Here is a 20,532-nt window from a genome sequence, read left to right as displayed (position 1 = left end):
AATAAACAGGCTTGTAAATAAATTGGCTATACTAATTCATAAAGAACTTATCTCTCCCTTCCCTCTCCTTTTCTCTCTTTCTCTCAACACAGCTACCTTCCCCAGTTTCCATCCCTGACTTCGTAGTTGCTGGCTCAGGCACACAGCAAATGACCAACATATCTACCTATGTCTGTAGTTTGAAGGAATAAGAAAAGTCTTCTCACATGAAATGAGGTTTTCAAACTGAGTATCTTGAATGCATGGAAACTCATATCATCGGCTCAGGTTTTCATAAACCACAAGCTCTTGGTAGCACCTCCAGGAGCAATAACCCGTAGACTGGTTTTTGTTTGCCACACAGTTCATCAGCATGTGAACTGTTACAAAATGCACTCAACTTCACATCACTAAATAGTTCTGACACTGATTGCCAAACAGAAAGCAATTCTCAGATGATATGGAATGTTAAGCAATTCTCAGATGATATGGAATCAAGTTTGAATATTTGGCCTTGTAATCCTATACTTGAACCAGAACAACCTTCCTTTTCAAAAACCTCCCAGTTAAGACTACTTTATGATAACTCTAATACGTTGCAGAGGACATTAGTAACAACCGTACCATGAACACTGTTCATGGTGTAAGTTAACAGTGCTGTTAACATGTGCAAACTGCACTGAGAACTAGGAGTGGATTCATTACAATTCTGATACTATTGTACAACTGTGCAATTGATAGCACACTATGAACTGTGCCTTGTACAATTCATGCAGGCAATGTTCCTAGAGCTATAAGTCCTAAGGATGACTCACAGTGGCTGGTTCTCCTTGGAAAACTATATACATAGAACCATAGAATCTGCTGAGTTGGAAGGGACCCATCAGGATCATCAAATCCAACTCTTGGCCCTGTGCAGGACACCCCAAGAGCCTGAGAATAAATTAATATAGTACTTAGCTAGTTAAGTTTTTTTCCTTGAGTTGTAGTTTTCTAAAGCTTGCTAGATAAAATAATGCTTCCTTGCATACTTTTCCTGCAAATACCAATTACTTAAGCAAATTCTGAAGTTCACCTACATCATATATAATAATATAACAGAAACACTTGGGCTACCTGACATATTTTCTGGAAATTCCCTTCATATTTAAGTCCTTGTATGAAATCTGCAAACCTCCACAGAAGAGAGATTGTTCTTAACCAGAAGACAATCACATTAAATAATGACATTTGACACTGCCTTCCCCCAAACAGCCCAAACTGAGCAGAAAACATTAAGCTGCAGTTTTTCCTGGAGTTTAGAGAATCCCCAAATATATGGTAATGAAATCATGGACCATAACTTTGGAATATATAAATTTGAAGGAGTATTTTCATTGAATGCAAATCAAATTTAAAATCAAGAGAAGAAAATCATTCACCCTTCATTGAGCATGTCATGCAAGGACATAAGGAGTTTAACTCTACAGGAGTTTTGGGTGCCCCATAACATTCAGGAACTTCACGTGGTCATGATGATGCAGAACTACAGTCAGCAACATGACGGAACTGAGCTGTGTACCAGACCTTGCTATGTTCACCCTAAGAACTACCATCTTCCTATTTTGCTACAACAATTCTATTTTGCTACATATAAGGGCCCAAAGTGTCTGCGATTTTAAGATGTTATTCCAAATTCAACAACTCAGGTTCATTTCTAGTGGCAGCGTTTAACAAAATAATACTTTGTATTTCATGTTTAAAATTACAGTGTGTTGCTTGCACTATAAAAGGTTAGTTTTGAACAAATTAGAGATTAAATGATTTGGAATCAAATTATTTTGGCTGAACATTCTCAATAAAAAGCAGGAGTGGGTGGAAAACCAACAGGTTTACTATATGAAAAAACTGTAAACACAGGATTACGATTATCTTGATGCTTTTCTGTTGAAAGACTCTGCCTGAAAACTGAGCAACAAAAAAATCTCGGTATAACCCACAACTTAGAAGCTTACAATTTGAATAATTTAATTTTAAGAAACAAACAGCATATTCTGCAATATATTTATTTTCAAAAATTTTTTCAATTACAAAAATGTGTTGGGATTCAGAAAGCCATAGAAACACTTCCATTACTAGGTCCTAATGTAGTGTCTGATAACTTCACCACATATCTGCCTTTAAGAATAAGGTTTTAATTGCTTTCTTTTGTATCAAGAGTTTGGTGTTTTGTTTGTTTTTAATTTTATTTCAGTCTACACGTTACTTGTTTTACAGAAAGCTGTTATGATAACAGACTGTTAATTAAATGTTGCTCTGAAAAGTGGGGAGCAACTCCCGACGTGTTTAATACACTTCTGCTATTTGAAACAAGAAACTGGAACTGGAGAGAGGTTCGCTTCCAAAGTCAGGAACTTTTTCTTCTTTTATGATCATGCTAAATCCAGCCTGAAAAGCTGCCTATATATGAAAATTACCACATATCATTAAAGGCTTATCTAGTATCTTCTAGTTGTTCATCTTCACAGAATATGGCCATTCAACTGGGATCCTACATAACTCCCACAGGATAGCATTCTTATGGGGGAATTCAGAAATCAGTATGATTACAAACTTAGCTTTCAGGAGGCAAAATTATTCTGTGACCCAGGAAGAAACAAAAAACTTTTATCTCATGTTTTCCAATAAAAGGTAAAAATCTGTAAATACCATAACCTATTACTGAGTACTTACAACGGACAAGTAGAAAAGAGGATTCACTAGCTTATAACTAAAACTTAAAACTTAAAGAACTTCACTCAGTTTCTTTTTGAGTACCTTGAGCATGTCGAGGTTCATTACTACCTTCACTGCTTAAATAATTAATCCCAGAGTCTCTTTTGAAGTGAACCAACTTGTTGCCTTCACATCAAAAAGGCTGAGAGCATTTCTGGAAACAGTTCAGTCTAGGGAAGGCTCTCAACAGGCAGTGGGTGAACCTGAATGAGGTGTGACTCTGACTTATACCATTTTCCAACAGTATCTTTAAAGCTTTAAATATATGTAGTGTTGCATGATACAATGTTGCAAAATGTACAAGTGCTTCATCATTAAACATTCTTAATTAAAAAAGGTTCAATTTCTGCAAATAATTCTTGGTTTAAAAAAGATTTTATCACTGAAAAATGTAAGGGACTTACTGGAACTTAAAATTAGTGAGTTTCCAGAAGCAGTTTTCAGTGATAAATCCTCTTGTGCTAAAGCAGAATATAGCTAGCTGTTCAGTGGGATGATAGTATGACAAAATTATGACTGTTTTCAGAGTATGACAGGTGGCCTGAATTACACCTTAATTATTATTTTTAAAACTATGAAAAAATTTACATTTACAGCATTGAGTCAGTTTATTTTCCCACTGATACATCAACTAGTGAACATGACAAAAGCTTTCACATTAATTATAAGGACTACTTCCTTAATGAAGTGCAAAAATGTTTTGTGTAATTTGTTCAGTCTCCTGAATTAGGTTACAGTTTGTCACTCTCAAAGCAGGACTTTGTTGCTTATTCCTATAGTAAGTTAGTTCAGCCCCAACAGAAAAACAGCTCATCATCCTGTAAAACCAATCAAAACCAAGGTTAACGATAAAAATGATTTAACACTAATAACCAAAATACTGTGTTAACACAAAATGGATTTTAAAAACAAATAAGCAACAGCACTCAGTTTTATCGATGTGTACCTTTTTAACTAACACGGGATCTCAGAAGATACCCAGTGAATAAAATAAATAACTGAATAATAGATTTGCTTCTCAAAATTAATATGTAATTCCAATTTACAGTTTCTAGCCTCTAGAATACTCACAGAAATCAACTCTATTCATTTCAGTAAATTAAATATATTTTTAAGACCTGACAGGATTGAGACTGTCAGGAGGAAACACTTCTAGCTACAGATTTTATTTCTTGGCAATATGATGTGGATAGAGTAACAATGATAATTATATTTTAACCATTCTTTCAGTCTGCCTAATACAACATCAATAACTATGAGCCAGAGAAAATGAAATTATTTAATTATGTGATTAATCTTTCTTTAAACACCAAATAATTTCATCATCTACTTTTGCAAAAACATTACCACACTTTATCAATCACTGCATCTGTGAATGATGCTTGCCCTCCAAGCCGAAATAATCCATACAAAACCTTTCAACTCTTTCCTTACTCTAACTCCCCATAAAAATGCTTTGTGGTGCAAAGAATTTTGTACAAGACGGAAGTTAGAATATACTTATATTGATTCAGGCCCACAGCAAGAGAGAAAATGAGATTAGAAATTACATCTTCAGATTACCACTTAAGAAAAGAAAAAGAATAGTTTAATAAAGGAGAGCAGTTATAATTTGTACACATGAAACATTTTAGAGAAAGCTTAACATCCTTACACTGGAACAGTCTGGATTCAGATTGAAATAGTTATATAGAGTCATAAAGCAAACCTGTTCAAAATAATAATAGCAACAATAATTATTCAGATTAATTTAATGTAAAAGTAATGTAATAAATAAAACATGCTTTGAAATTACTTTTTTTAATTGACAAAGATATATCTATAGATATATATCAATATATGAATATATGATATATATCATATCCTGCCCTATGTCAGCAATTTCCAAAAGCAGTTTATATTCTCATTTTATCTTTGAAAGACGCCATTCCTGAAATAAGCACAAAAGATTGCAGTTACTCATTTTGTCACCTATAGATTTCAGGCTCAGTAGGCCAAGTTGCAGAAGAATTTAGCAGGGAGTTTTAAAAGCAGTTTCAAAACCTAAAATACTGAAGAAAAATTACCAAAATAATTAGAAAAGTGAAAAAAAAATTGTTTTTTAAAGTTAATATTAAAAACAATGGAAATATCATTTAATATGTTAATGTAGCTACTCCAGACATAAAAGTACAGACCACAAGGTATTTCATACATTCAGGACATATAGCACTTCTTTTCTGATTGATCACAATTACAAACATCCAATGTTTCAACTTTAGACAACTTTTGAAGTATATTAGCCAAGAAAAGATCTGCAGTACACAGAGAGAGCAGATCAAAGTTAACTATGATGAGCCATACATTTTTGGAAGGATTTCAAGGTGCTACCTAGAAAAGCTGGAAATGTCACTACAACTGTTTGAGCCTACACCAAATTCTTTCTTCTGACTACACCATTTGTAACATAGGCAGATTTTAATTCTCTGGACAATTTCTGAAGATCTTCATTTTCTGTTATCATATGTTTCTCATTTTGTCACAGTATCAAAGGACCTACAGATTTATTTTCATAAATTCAAGATTATCTTTCGTGAAGTCTTTGTGAAGTCTCCTAAAAATCTGGGAGCATTCTGTAAATTGACCTTAATGAAATACAGTGGATAGATCAGCAATTGTGGGTAATATTTAATTCTAATAAAATGGACAGAATATCAACTGAGGGGTTGATATAGTTCTTCAATTTATAGTTTATTAAAAACATGTGGAATATTACAGCTTTTTTCTCTTTTATTTTCCTTCTGTATATCATTCCTACATCCCATCTTAGTCCCTAAATACTTCCACAAAGCAAGTTCATTCTAACTGATGATGCAAAATGTTCTGCATGCATTTTCAGAGATTATATCAGTGATAAAAAATATTTTCAAGGGTTCCTTAATTTGACCTCCTACAAAAATATAGAGTCCTGGAATATCATGAGAAATCTCAGCATACAGTTTAATACCAGTATTATTTGCATACATAAATGATGCATGCAGAACCAGTCACTTTAGAAATCAAGATTTCCTCCTTTAAATCTCTATTTCTGTATCATGCAGCACATTTCAAAAAAAGGAAAATTTTGAAGTAAAAATCATGTATTAAATCGTAGCATTGTGTATCCTAGATACACCTAATAATTGCAGACCTCTATACTTAAAGAGCATTAAATAGCACATAATTGTTTGTGTGATCACTTATACTTTTTTGTAGGCAGGAAAGAAACTTAGTTATTACGCTCAGATTATTAAATCAATCAGAAAGTTTAAAAAGAAGTTATAACGAAAAAAATAATAGAGAAAGAAGGGGTAGGAAGCACTTAATAATCTGGTAATTTTAGTTTTTCTGCTTAGAGCTGGATACTAACGGGAAATTCACACTTCACAAACTTCTCAAATAAAGAACCATCTTTTGGAATTTCTAACATATCAAGAAAGACATAAGAGACCTGGGACTGCTTAGCCTGGAAAAGACATACTAATGTGCATGAAAACTTGGTAAGGACAGAGACAGAGCCGGACTTCTCAAATGTGGCCTAACAAACACAAATTGAAAAACAGAAAATTCCATTTAAAAAGTTTAAAAAAAAAAATCAATATTATTATGAGAGTAGTGAAACATTGTAATAAATTCCAAAGAGACATTGTGGTGTCTCCATCCGCAAAGACACACATGGAATCTCAAGTGTACTGAGTCCTGAACAACCTGCTCTGAGTAATCTTACTTTAACCAGCAGAAGCTGGACTAGGTGATCTTCAGTGGTGCCCGACAACCTCAACTAGTCAGTGTTTTTTTTTATATACAGTCAAAATATGGAGCAAAACTTTAAAATTGGCAAGATTTTTCTTGTATCAACTAATGTGAGAGCACATAACAATGGCACCTATATCATCTATCGCAGTTATCACAGTCTTTTCTTTGTAGGGCTCTTACAGTAGTTTTGGTACTTATTTACAATGTAGACCCACAAATTTTCATTGTTTTGAACTCATAAGATCAGACTGCAAGTCTATTTTTATACTTCCCTGTCTATAAAATGCTTGAATGACTGTCATGTAGCATTTCTGTCAGGATGCTCTTTATCTTTGCTGAACCTTTGCATACCTCATGGAAAAACAGACCCCAAAGCTCTCTTCTATCAGAGTCATTGTTTGCATTTTTGTGCTGTTTGAGACTCCACACCACCACAATGGGAAAAAAAAAATCATACCACTCCTTCTGTTGTGGTAAATCATGTAATGTGAAACCAGTTCAAATGTAACAGCAATTTAATTTAAACCTTTATTCTTTTGCAAGAGACTCACAAAGCATTACCATCCAAAAAGAATTCTATAAATTATAATCTTACATATGCCTATTTTCCTTAATTTTGAATTATTTTCTTCTATTTTTTTTCAATCATCATTTTTAAAAGATTTGCATCTGGTTTTGTGGGCTGATACTCTAAGAAATTTGATCTCTGGTTTTAGTACCATATATTTTTATTGTTAACTTGTTATGACTAGTTTTAAAGGACTAGAGAGGAATTGGATACTTTTAGGCATTAGTTGTGGTTTTAAACTGCTTTCTTAAAATAAAAAATCAAGAGGTGATCTGCTCTAAGATATTAACTGTAACACAAAACCCCAAACGATACTGTTGACAAGGTTTCTTTTCCTGCCTCCCTCTTTTTGGCCTGCTTATTTGTCTCTGACTTCTTTCATCTCCTTTCTACTTTGCACATGCATTTTTTTCTTTGATATTTTCCTTCCTTACTTCCTCCAAATAATTTCCCTTCACTTCTGCAACTTTTGATCTCTCCGTCATGAACATGAATGTTTCTGCACAATAAAAACTTTCATTCTCTCCCCACACAGATCCCATTTACTATTGTCATGCTGCATTCACTCTGCACGATCTCTACTTTCTATATAAGATTTTATCCTGTGAATTCTATTATATAAAGTATTTCAATCCAAATTTTCTTTTTTTGCTGGCTACACCTGCCCAGACTACCACTGTGAGTTCTACTTGCCTGACATTTTCCCATACTCAACTACGTTCTCAGTCTCATCCCTATTTCTCTCTCCTTATTTTATATCTCTCTCCTACCAATCTTTGTTGTCTGACCTCCCTTCATTTTGTCACTTCTCTTAATCTTTAAAAGACTTTAAATTTCAAATAAAATATTTCTAGCTATGTGTTTATCTCACCATGTAAAGGAGCTCCTGAGCCTAAGGCCAAAGTACACGTCTCCTTTTGTCCATTGAGCTAAGCCTTCATCACTTTCGTCCTTCCTCCAGACAAGACATTTACATTCAAACAATTTGTTGTTTCCTGAACTGAGCATTTCTTTTGAGAATGTTAGTCATCTGTGACCAAAATCATGCCAAGAATCATGCTCGTACTTAGAGAGACATAATCATGGGCATGTACTCAAACATCCACCCATCCATCCGGTCCAGAAGATCAAGTAATCTTCCTCTTTATTAGTTTAGTTAATTATTTTTTCCTTTTCCTTAGAGAAAATCAGTGTTAGAGACTGAGCCATGCAAATAAGCAGGAAATAACTGGGCAAGAAGCAGAAGCTCAGGTGGACATTGCTGAAACAAGTCCCAGAGTGTAAATGGTTTGTAGCATGGAGAAAGAGAATGTGGCACCACCAGCAGCTTGACTATTGGGTGCCTCCATCTTTGGGTGACTGTTCACCTCCTCCCTGCAGTACAGCCTTTCTTAATTTAACTATGTCTAAGAGCAAGTCACTGCTAAGAGATAGTACAGTAACTTTCAAAAAAAATAACATTATGAGAAACAGATTATTACAGAACTTTATATTAGTGTAAAGCCTCAGGAGACATATCAAAAATAGAATTTCAGGATGAAAAATTAAGAAAGACATGTGTGCAGCATGGAGTTATTTTAACTAAGTCAGTTTCTTCAGGCAACTATATTCCTGATGACATTATCTAATGAAGCAAAGCAGCAAAAAAAAGCAGAAGATATCTGATCTATTAAAAATAAATAGGGAGATTATTGTCTAATGATAGGTAATTCATGCTTTGAAAGGTTTTTGTTTATAAAGAAAAAGAACGGGGGAAAAATCATAAAGGATTATTATTTGTTCAGTTATTTTTAAGTACTAAACTGACATAATTTCCATTACATATAACATGTTTGTGTACCAATAATGTGACATTAGGGGAACTATTGTGGTATTTGTCTGCTGCTTTCCTAGACTGTTAATCTATTAACAAGTGGATATAAGCCATGAATTCGAACGATTTCCCGTGTGAAGGTGTTTCTAGCGATCCTACCTGTTGGCGGGATGATTCCAGGAGACATTAGGCCTGGGACAGAATGTGGCATGATATGAGAATTCTCTGGGGAGGTGACACTTTGAGTCCTCTTAGGAGGCCTTCCAGGTCTAGAACTGAAACAAACAAATAAAAAAATTTTTACAATTAAGCTGTTGTCTTACACATAATTTCAAAGTTGTTTCAAGTGGTAACATGGACTGTAAATAAATTTGTTTCAAGGACGGTTGCTTTTGCAGTTAGATGTAATAGACTTCCATCACTAATTAGATTACATGCTGAATTCATTTTCCTCATTGAAGATCAGCCGCTCTTGATGCATAATTCATAGCCTGCACCTCGTTACCTGCTTCTTCACATTAATATCTATACACAGTTTGAATTGCCTCGTTTGCATATGCTAAAGTTCTGCATGCAGCCTTCAGCACGAAAATTATGCACTAACTTGTAATAATTATTACAGTCAGCCTGCTATTGATTTATGAGACTTTTAAAAACCAAATATGTGTAGTACTTGTAATGAATGATATTTTAAGGTTCTTCAGGAAATTAAAAGGCAATGGCTGCCTAAGGAAATGTTCTGCTTGTTTGATTTAATACTACAGTTAGCTGGGAGGTGGAATGAAAGAGTGATTCAGACCTATAGCACATTTTTCGATGATATGTTTTATTACTTCGCACTGCTAGCCTGATATCTAGATGATAAATGACAATACATATCTAATGTGTGAAAAGGTCTTGCAATTTCTTTATTTTTTGTCATTTAAAAGATAAGTCAAGTTATCATTTAACCCTTATTCTATTTAAAGTGAAAATCTCCCTAAGACACCTTACTTTAAATATACTACTTTATGTCAGAAAGGACTCGGAATTATTTGTAGGATATTGTTGAGCAAAAGCCATTACAGCAGCTTACATGTGTCCAGTACGAAAATATAAAGAGCTTCAGGTTTAAGCACTCCTTGTCTGTTAAATGCTCACATACACAACTTTCCAACTCCTAGACTGTCTAAGCAGCATACAAATTAGAGACGGATGACAATGAAAATACTTTTTGCCCACTTACATACAGATATGTAATAGTTGCTCATACAATATATATCCAAAGGTTTGTATTCCTAGGTACAGACCATACCATGGTACCACTGCAACATCCTGTAACTGCCCATTTAGGGGACATTGCAGAATAATTTCACAGAATAAGGTGATGTGCTGCTCCAGTGCTTTTAAGTAGTGTCTAAAACCTATGATCTGCCAAACATTCTTCATTTGTTTCAGAGCAAGAAATAAAAGAAAGGTGGGTATGCCCCTTAGCTCCTCATACTAACAAAACTCTAATCAGGGATAATGGCATTTCTAGATATTCTGGGACTGCAGAATGAGGCAGATAATAAAACATCTCTGTTTTTTATTCATATTAGTTTCCATTGTGTTTGGAAATAAGTTTTTTTCTTTTTGTTTTGGCACCTCCTACAACCTAACTCTAATAAACCAAAAACAATCAAAGTAAAAAGCATTTTCTTGAAGTTTAATGACTCAAGGCATTGAGTCATTAACCTTAACTGATCATTAATTCCCAACTTAATGTCCTTAGCTGAGGTCATTATTAAAATTATAAACTTGGTAATTTCTTTGATTGGTTTGGCATTTTTGATTTTCTTTAATGTAAACAAAATTGTCATATGTTCAAAACAACAGGAAAAACAGTTGTAGAAAAAGAACACTGTCTTATTCCAGCTCACAAAACCAAATTAAATGTCTTCAGATTTTCTTTGATATTTCCTTTGTGATTTACAATAAAAATAAACATACCATAAATACACATAAAACTGAAAAAAACATTATAGACAAAAATGATCTGATTTAAATGGAGTGTTTCTAATATATTCACACACCAAAAAATGCCACTGTGTAGGAAAACTTTAATGGTTTCATTTAAGTCTCTATGCTGAAGCACTCAAATTACTGTTGTGATATGTCTATTGAAGGATCTGACAGAAGCATAACAGAACACAAGCAGGGCAATGTGGCACAACGACTTCCAGGTCTTTATAAAAAACAAGTTTACACCTGCAAAGACTCTCTTTGATGTTTACCAAATATAGCCATGGTGAAGCCTGGATGCTTTTGTCTTTGATTTTGAGGAATAAAACCACTCCTCTTCAAAGCCTAAGGGAAGACAGTCATGGACCAAATCTCTAAACAAAGGTCAGCAGCAAATTATAGGTGAGTGATACTGAAATACCTAAGGCAGAACTCTTCCTTTGGTCTTCTTCTACAATCAAATTGCTTGTGCTATTGTATACAAAAACCGGGGGGGCGTCACACTCAGAGCCATAAGCAAGTCCACCAACCACCCCTAAAGAAAACTGCAACTCCACTCCATGACATATCCCAAAGTTTACTAAGTAAATGTTTTAATGAAGTCCTAAACTCCCAATTCCAATCTTACTAATAAGATTTCACCTAGTAGATGGTTGGGCACTGGGAGGAGGCTCCTCAGGAAAGTGGTCACAGCACCAAGTCTGGCAGTTCAAGGAGTGTTTTGACAATGCTCTAAGGCACATGGTGTGACTTGGGGATGGTCACACCATGTGGGTGAGACCCTAGGAACTAGACTTGATCCTTATGGAGCCATTCCAACTCAGATTATTCTGTGATTCTATTTATATGAAATTTCTGAGATGGAAACCTATTTAATCCTGATAAATTTTTAAGGGACGCTAGTTCCAATCTGCTATTAAAAGGCCTCTATCTATTTAAGAAAGGTGGGTTTTTTCCTAATAACAAGGCAGAAAAACATTGTAAGACAAATAAAGAATTATTTCTTAAGGCCTGCTAGATCTGATTTAGAGGCATGGTAGACTGTGCAATACACAATTAATTGTCGTTAATAACTGAGTACCAATACTTGACTTAATTTGTTAGTTGTCATTTCTTAAGTATTTGTTTCATACTACTAACTTGAAATACTACCATTTTGTAAGATTTGTTTTCAAGCTATAAGAATTGCAAGAATTTTATATGAATCATTAACAAAGTTGTGGGGAAAAAAATGGCATGAAAAAATACTTTAAAAAATAATCACTTTGACTAGAATTGAAAACTCACATGCTGTTTTGTAGTTCATTATCATTTTTATAGCTATATGATAAAGTCTTTAAAAAAAACATCAAAAGCATAGCAAATTAGTTTAACTATCATAAACAGGATGATAAAAATAGATTAATAAATCATTTTGTTAGTATTTTTCATAAACTTGAGTATAGCAAAGACCTACTATTTTTAGGTTAGGGCCTAACCTAAAAATTTTCATTTTCATTCCAAGAAAACTTAAAAATACTGATAATATTCCTATTTCTGTATCAAAATCAGTAGATTTGTCTTCAGGATAAAAAAAACCCATAATTTAAGTAGGTATGGGTTGATTTATTATGTAAAAGATACATTTAATTGCCAGAACAATCAGTAATTTTGTCTTCTAGTTGGTGACACTATGATACAAAAATCATCATCTAAAAGCTGATGATAATATTATTTTTACTCAAATTTAGATTTTGTATATAAGCTTTTAACAGACATATAAAAGACATTGTAAGATTTTATCTTTTATCTGAATACAATTATTGGAAGAACTACACTGTTTTTCCTGAAAGTTTTTCCTGAAAATCCATAAGATTTCTTATGGAAATGCTAATTATCTCAACAGGTAAACTACTCAAAGAGGACCCATTTTGATTTTGAAGATGTATAAAGTCTGGGTTTTTTAGAGCAAAGATAAACAGTCTGAAATGCCAAAATCCCAAAAGGCAAAGTGAATACCTTGTGAATACCTAGGGTTATAGTACAGATAAGTCAAGGAGTGTTTTGGGACTTCACAAGAAGACACTGGAAGAAACAGTGCTACATCTGGAAGCCATAGCTGATCTTCCTGTCTACTCTTTTGTTCTTCAAAGTGTAAATTAGAGAAAGCAGAAATTAGACAATATCAACAAAGATTCAAGGAAGCCACAAGATTAACTGTTCTAAAGACCAAGGAGAAAACTATAGGGAAGTTAGCAGTTCCTTGTGAAGTGCATTAGAAAAAAATATCCAATAGACTGTCACTCGGCTTTTAGAAATATGAGTAAGTTAGCTATTCTCTGCTCTAAAACTTAAATTTTCACATGTGAGATAACATATGTTGAAGAAGAAAATGAAAGCTTTCTACAGGACTATGTATTAGTAACTTAGTGATCAAGTTTTTGAAGTGAAGCATGTATTCCCATGAAAATCCATCAGCCTTCCATAAGCTTGTGTCAGTTTGTGATAAAATTATCAAACTTTTCTCAAGTCTTAAAAGACATTCCCACAGACAACTGATCTTTATTTTTGTAGAAATTATCATGGTTTACAGTTACAATATGCCATTATGTGAATGAGGAACTCAAGGTGCAGATTAGTGAATCTTGAAAGTCTCAAATATTTTCTTCACTAACAACAGCTAAGTAGATTAGAACACTTTCCAGAATGATTGAAAATAAATCCATTAATTTTTGGCCAGATTTGTAGTTCATCTCTTCAATTTCATAAATACATCAAAGGAATACTATGGCTGTAGCATTTTCATCTTTGAAAAAAAAGGGTCTATTTGTCTACTGTACTGTGATTAGCATGAGAAGCAATTGAAACTACATTTAAGGCCGAGAATGTGGTTATTTCTTGGTCTTTTGATCAACATATATTAGTCTTCTATCTTTCCTGTCTTACCAAAGCTAGAAAACAACAGATGGCTGAATTAAAGAATAAGAAATAGAAGAATCTGTGTTCCTTATCTGTTAAAATGTTGTGCTTTGATAGTACTTTTAAGTTTTGCATCATTTAAGTTATATTATCAAGTATGAGCTTGCTCCTAGAAATGTTTTGATAGGGCTAAACAATTAAAAGCAGACATCATCAACAGAAAACCTGGCCCTGTACAATCACATGGAAAGAGACAACAGGACAATAGTATGGGCTTATCTGCTTGGCTTTAAATGTAACTAGGCTGCACTCAGCTCTTATTACTATCTGCCAGAAAACAGACTTCGATGTTAAAATTTAAAGGTTTCATCCTTGAAAGCCTTAGATAAGTAGACCTCCTACTGATTTCTTTTAAGACCTTTGAGCACCAAGGAAGGTTTGGCTCCAAAACAGCTGAAACTCTTCACGAGTAGTATATAATTCTCAGAGTGCGTCACTAGCATTTTACAGATGACTAATTGCATGGCAAAACATGTTCTAGGAAACTAAAAGTGTTCAAAAATGTTGAGATAATACTGTGATTTATCTTTCTCATGTCTTGATTTCGATGAACAGTTGTGCAATATTAACATTTGACTAGTAAAGTTTTACTCCTAAAAATTTTTTTTTATTAAATACATGAAGCACCCCTAAAGAAAACTGCAAGTCTTAACCAGCAGTAAGAAGGCAAACTGCCTCTCCTGCCAAAATTGTTTAATTTCAGGGTTTGTTTTCTACATATAAAGGTTTATTTTTAATCTTGTCTGTGAGCAAGTTTAGTGCACAGAAATATTGTCCTCATCTGTAGCTGGCCATACATGATGCAGTGAAGTTACAATTGGCCAGGCAGTTTTATAATCAGTAATATTGGGGAGTGGCAGGTAAAGTTACACGCCAGAAGTGATATGTAGCAAATCTGTAACAAGGATTTAGTGTATTCATTTAATGCAATTTTTAAGTTCTTAGAACTGCCTAAAACAGTTTAGAATATCAACACCAATTTTAGCTACATCAGCATTTATGCATCTCATTTAGGATTATTTTGAAAATCTATGCTTTATTTCTCATCTGTTCCATCTCCCCTTAGTGTTTCAAAGACTGACATGGAACTTTTGACCTCAAACAAGCTGGCTGAATGATATTTAGGTGATTAGCCACTGGAACTAGTTATGTGCTCACCATAAAATGGACACTGCAAAAGGGCCGAAGATATGACTTGCTGACTTAATGCAAAGACAGGGATACCTTGTGACAACCTGTAACCACAGGCAGTGGACTCTCCCCACACGGTATTTCTGGGTTTTGGGATAGCTTCTATGAAGCTCTCATCATACGTGCAGCCTTCACACTCACAAGACTTGAGCCAAGGGTGTGTCAGTACTGAAAAATAGGGTCTAGGAAGACTGACTAAACCTTTTGTGTAATTTAATTCCTTTGCTTGGAAAACACTTGCTTGCCAAGGTAACCTTCATAAATATTTCTGATGCACTGAACTAGCATTTTAAAGGCAAAAAAATGACAAAGTACATCGATCCAAACCTTATACTTTACTATTTTAGGTTTTCCGCTTCTGTTCCCTCTCAAGAACAAAGTAAAAAACGCAGCTCTAAGACAGAGCATACATTTGTTTTGGCAGTTAGTAAAACAACCATCAGAAGTCACACCATGTCCTTTTTACTTGCAGCAGTCTTGTAAAACAATAAAACTCTCAGTGCAATTACCTTAAATTTATTTTTCTTCTCACAATTAAACAGAAAATGTTCTCACGCAATAATTAGTGATGAACTCATGATATATTAGGAGTTACTGAGACAGCAAAAAATGCTGATAAAAATAAATACAAAGGTCTGTTTCAAAATTTTCATAAAGAAGTGCATGACTGATCTCCAAAAGAATTAGGTTGTGTTAAGCAGTGAGCAGTGGAGAAATCATGCTGATGAAATATTATTGCATTTCAGTAACAGAACACTTTACTGCTATTTTTGAACCAAAATGGCCAAAAAGTGTATATTGGGTCAGACATGTAATACTAGCTTATCAGTGGAAGAAAAATAAGTGGAAGAAAATATATTTCACTTCATATCCAATTCCAAAGTCATTTAAAGCAGTAATACAGGAGCACAGGTTAGTCCTTGGATTCTACTCTTTTGCTGGGGTAGAGAAGACCTTGTTGAATTATTTCTTTTCCTAACAGAACTGTCATGTAAACAGCATGTCATTTCCATTCTCCTCAACACTGCAGCCCAAATCACTCTGCTTTTCAGCAAGATTACTAATATTCTTGATACAAGAGTCTAAGATACAAGGTACAAGAGTGCAAGAATATATAAAACATATATTACAGCAACACCTGCCAGTTGTCCCTTGACGGTTGAAGTCCTACTATAAACACAATGAAAGAATATAAGAAAAATATTCTCTGTGACTTATCATATTACTTGAATATATGAATGATCTAAAAGGCAAGAAATGAAATAAAACCAGTTAGAAATCTGAGTGTTACTGGATTTAAGTTACAGCACCAGATTTAAATACAGCTGTGATTGTACGTAAGCTCGAAATATTACCGGCATATGCCTGTTCTGTTAATGAAATTGAGACATGTAAATAATGTATTGGAAAGGGAAAAATAGATAAGAAACTAAGCTAATTCTGTTGGGTGGCAGGATTATGATGTCAGAAGTAAATTAAGTCAAAAAGCTCACTGCTTCATCTAATTAGCTGAAACACTAGATCTTCCTGAAAGTTCTTAAAACATGTAAGTATGTTGGCTCTCATGATTATGTAATGACTATGAAATACAAGCTTCTGATGATGACAGCCAAACAAGCTATAGTTGTAAATAAGTCTCAATGAACAATGAAACACAATTATTAAAGAGAAATGCATAGATTCAAACCTTGCTTCAGAAACAGTACTCAGAAATCACAGCACTGGTGATCCTGAATAAAGTTATTTAGGAATACTGGCAATATCAAGAAAACAAGAAAATAACAATAAAACAATATGAAGAAAACCTTGAAAATCATATTTTCCCCTCTATTTACACTACTGTCTTTTCAGAATTCTGCGACTACCAAAAAAAAAAAATGTTTTTAAATGTGGAAAAAGTGGTGATATAAAGTGCATGCTTCCCACAAAATGCTCTTTCTGTCAAGTTATAACAGATGCCTTTCCCCTTTCACTCAACCTTACCGCATAAACCCCACCCAAAATTTAAATATGCAAGCTAAATGATTCCTTCTAACAGTGTTATTCACCCACATGAAACCCCAAACTATAACAGATGCAAAGCCTATTTTTTCCTCAACTGTTTTCATCTTTTCTTAGGGTTTAAATTCTAAAAACATCCCCTCAAAACATCATCAACTACATATACTATAAAAAATGTCAAGCATGGAGTTAATAGGCCAGAAAGGCAGGCTTGATCCACAATGACACAAATCTAAAAAAATTTTAAGCTTTCATGTTTTTACAAAAGTTTTTACTTCAAGTTGCTGAGATGATTCCTAATGTAAAGCAAGCCTAACTCTTGTGGTTATGTCTGTTAGAGTCTGCATATGGCCTGAAACAATGATTTAAATGTATGAACTTTAGTTGGATAGAACAGTCCTGCTTCAAGGCTTGTTTTCCAACCATCTGTATTCATCTCTGCATATGACTTGCACATGTAATTACAAATTTGTGAACATAAATCAGATAATTGCATGTACAAATAACCAATTAGATTCAAAGACAAAAACAGGCCATATAACAGCATTCTCCTCTTTTGAACATATACGTAACCACTCATAACATAAGTAACTATCTTTATTTAAGAAATTTTTGTTTAACTTCTTTATATTTGTTTTCCATCAGGACATACTGGGGAGCAGCTGCCATTTTGAGAACCACTTTTTAAAAAAGAGCAGAAACACTATAAGTGCTTCATTGCTTCATAAGGTGCAGGCCCACCATTGCTTCAGGAGTCACAGAGCTAGTGTTCTATCATCTGTATTAAATGTAAGATACATAAACAGGTTGACGATGATTTAACTTAAAAAAAAAAAGGAAAAATACTGTACTATTCAAGGTATTTAGTGAAAATATTCTGGTTCTCCTGGCAGTGCATTAATGATTATGCTATTTTTATTCATAACAGTTGATAATGAAGTTCTATTGTATCACTGTATCCACTGCAATATCTGAATGCACTCATCAGTTAATTGGCCACAATTCTTTGTATGAAATGCTGGAACAAGTGAACTGTCACCTCTTTAATGAAGTTGCCTATATCTTAAACCCTTCGCCCTTTAAAAAACTCTTTATACTCACTATGAAAAATTTTATACTCACTTCTGCCAGAGACCATGGCTAATGTTCACTGCCCTTTATTCACCTTATTTTTAATTCTGAAAACCCACACTCATTAACCGTACACTTCCAAAGAATTGCTGGAACCGCCTATATAAAAGCTTGAAAGTGACTTTTATTGTACAATTGAGAATAACAGTAATGGTATGAAACACTGGAAAGACTCTCTTCTGGTCTGTACAGCTGTAACTGCTCAGCTGGAGTTATAGAGATTGATGGTAACCATGCAGTATCCACTAAAATCAAGAATTTAAATCTTTGTGATTTTTGTTTGCATATAATTATAAATACAAAATAATTATTAATCTTCTGATGAGCATTAAAAATTACAAGATTCTTTGAGCAGATGATGCCTGGGGTCAGAATGAGTGGGTCTACTCTTTGAGTGCACTTCTATCTGATATCAATAAGTAGTCCTAAACTAGAAGCTAAAGAATATGTACAACATTAGTTTCATCTCTGCTACTCCAATTTCAAATTGTTTGGGACAGTAACCAGCCCTCAGAACAGCCATGGGTTTGTGCAACACCCAGCACAATGGTCATCACTGAAAATCCATGCAGACCAAGAGACACAAGGCAGGGCTTACCCTTGCAGATGCCCTTTAATTAATAAATCCTTGTGTGTACTCTAAATGTACTCTATTTCCAAAATAGAGCAAAATAACATGAACTCATAAGGAAAAACAAAATTACGCTCCAAAAAACTGATCGGTGTATCCAGTCCCCATAATCTGTTTGTGAAATCAAAATGCCTGATGTGTTACAGTGCTCCACCCTTGCAAGTCTAGTAGCAGACTTGCTTAGCAATTATACTCAATTATGGAATATTGTAAAATGAATTTGTATTTTATTTTCCTTGTGCAAGGCAAGGAACAGAAACAATCAACTTCCCATTTCCTTGCAGAGCATTATCTATAAACATATGAACGGTAGCACAGTTTTCCCTCCAAAGCAGTAGTACTACAGTAATTTGAACAATAAAGAATACCAGTCCAAGACTCCTAAGTCCTAAAAAAAAGAAACATAAAAAAACAGACAGTACTATAGTACACCCATGGAAATATTACAGTGATTCAAGAAAAGACATTGATTTGTTATCCTTTCAACAATTCAGAAGTCATTCAGTGCATTTTCATCAAGCTAGAGAGCATCCAATTCGGTGATACCTTAAAATATGTCGCCATAACCTTTAGTCTGTGTTTGAAGGTAAATTATTTGCAGGTCTGAAATGCAGCCAGTTCCCCAAGCTGTCCCTTAACTACCTTACGTAAAGTCCGTCCTATCAGAAATAACAGTCTGCTACTAATGTGTTATCCTAAGGAAACACTGAATGGTTAATCAGGTATTTCTAAAAAGCAGTACAAGGAGTATGCTTTTAGATAACAGAGCTGACAAATGTTTCTACTTCTGATAATATTTTTAAATTATTATTATAATTATTTCTATTTCATTGTAATTCTGGTAATGCCATTATGAATCTTCACACAGCAGAATTACATAGGAAGATATCAAAGAATCTATTCTATAGAAATGCCTAAATCAATTACTGAGAAGTTTGTTTTAATATGGATATATTATATCTACTCTATGACTAGAAAAGTTACACATGCTCTACTAAGCCCTTTACCTCCCATCTTCAAAGTACCTGATGAAGACATTAGACTTTCAAATTCAGTCAAATTACTGTTGCATTGTGTCTGGAAAGATGTGTTCCTCAGAAGCATCTCACTTAAGGCAGAAAAAGAAGCCCCAGAATAAAATTACCAAATTCATCAAATTATTCTAAGGCTTACAAATGCATTCTCAACAATGAATTCTCAATAAGAAACCTCCATTCCAATTAATCCTTCCTTGTAGGAACTCGCATCTTCAGCTGCATGGGACACATACCACAGAATTTCATGTAAGGAAATTTTAGACTTCGAGGATGGGCAAAATGGCACCAAGACTTGCAGCACACTCTCCTGGGGCATAGCTGGCCAGTATGCCCATCCATATGATACCTGATAGACATATACCGTGCCTGGCACATCCCCATATATAACACATGCACAGAGCTCTCTTTTGGCTATGGCCATATAGCTCATAGCACAATGAGAACAAATCCTGACTGAACGTTCAGATAATAATGAAATACAAATTAATCACAATACTTACAGACAGATTTTCTATCTATGCCCAGAGTCAAGCAGGACAAGAGTGAAAGTAGGTGCCAATTCACAATTATATTTCCTACTTTTCTCAAAGACTTACCTCAGTTTTTGTTCTGTTTTCTTACCAACAAAACCCTACTTTTCTATCACTCTGTCTTGCTCAGACACAGAAAACCTCAGAAAATGTAACATGTAAGTTAAGGGCTCAGGAATGAA

The 20,532-nt window shown here is 34.1% G+C and overlaps 1 protein-coding gene across 7 annotated transcripts in view; it reads right to left on the bottom strand.

Annotated features, from left to right (window-relative positions):
• Positions 1-20,532, bottom strand: part of DACH1 (dachshund family transcription factor 1) — a 352,745-nt gene that overhangs the window by 194,331 nt on the left and 137,882 nt on the right. For all 7 annotated transcript variants that reach the window (XM_030271485.4, XM_030271469.4, XM_030271474.4 and 4 more), the window contains exon 2: positions 9,048-9,163. In XM_030271485.4, the coding sequence (XP_030127345.4) occupies positions 9,048-9,163 (116 nt within the window). The remainder of the gene's footprint in view (positions 1-9,047; positions 9,164-20,532) is intronic.

The sequence above is a fragment of the Taeniopygia guttata genome, chromosome 1 (genome assembly GCF_048771995.1).
Source record: "Taeniopygia guttata chromosome 1, bTaeGut7.mat, whole genome shotgun sequence".
Lineage (NCBI taxonomy): Eukaryota > Metazoa > Chordata > Aves > Passeriformes > Estrildidae > Taeniopygia > Taeniopygia guttata.
The sequence above is the reverse complement of the archived record's forward strand: the minus strand, read 5'-3'. Positions and strand labels throughout refer to the sequence as shown.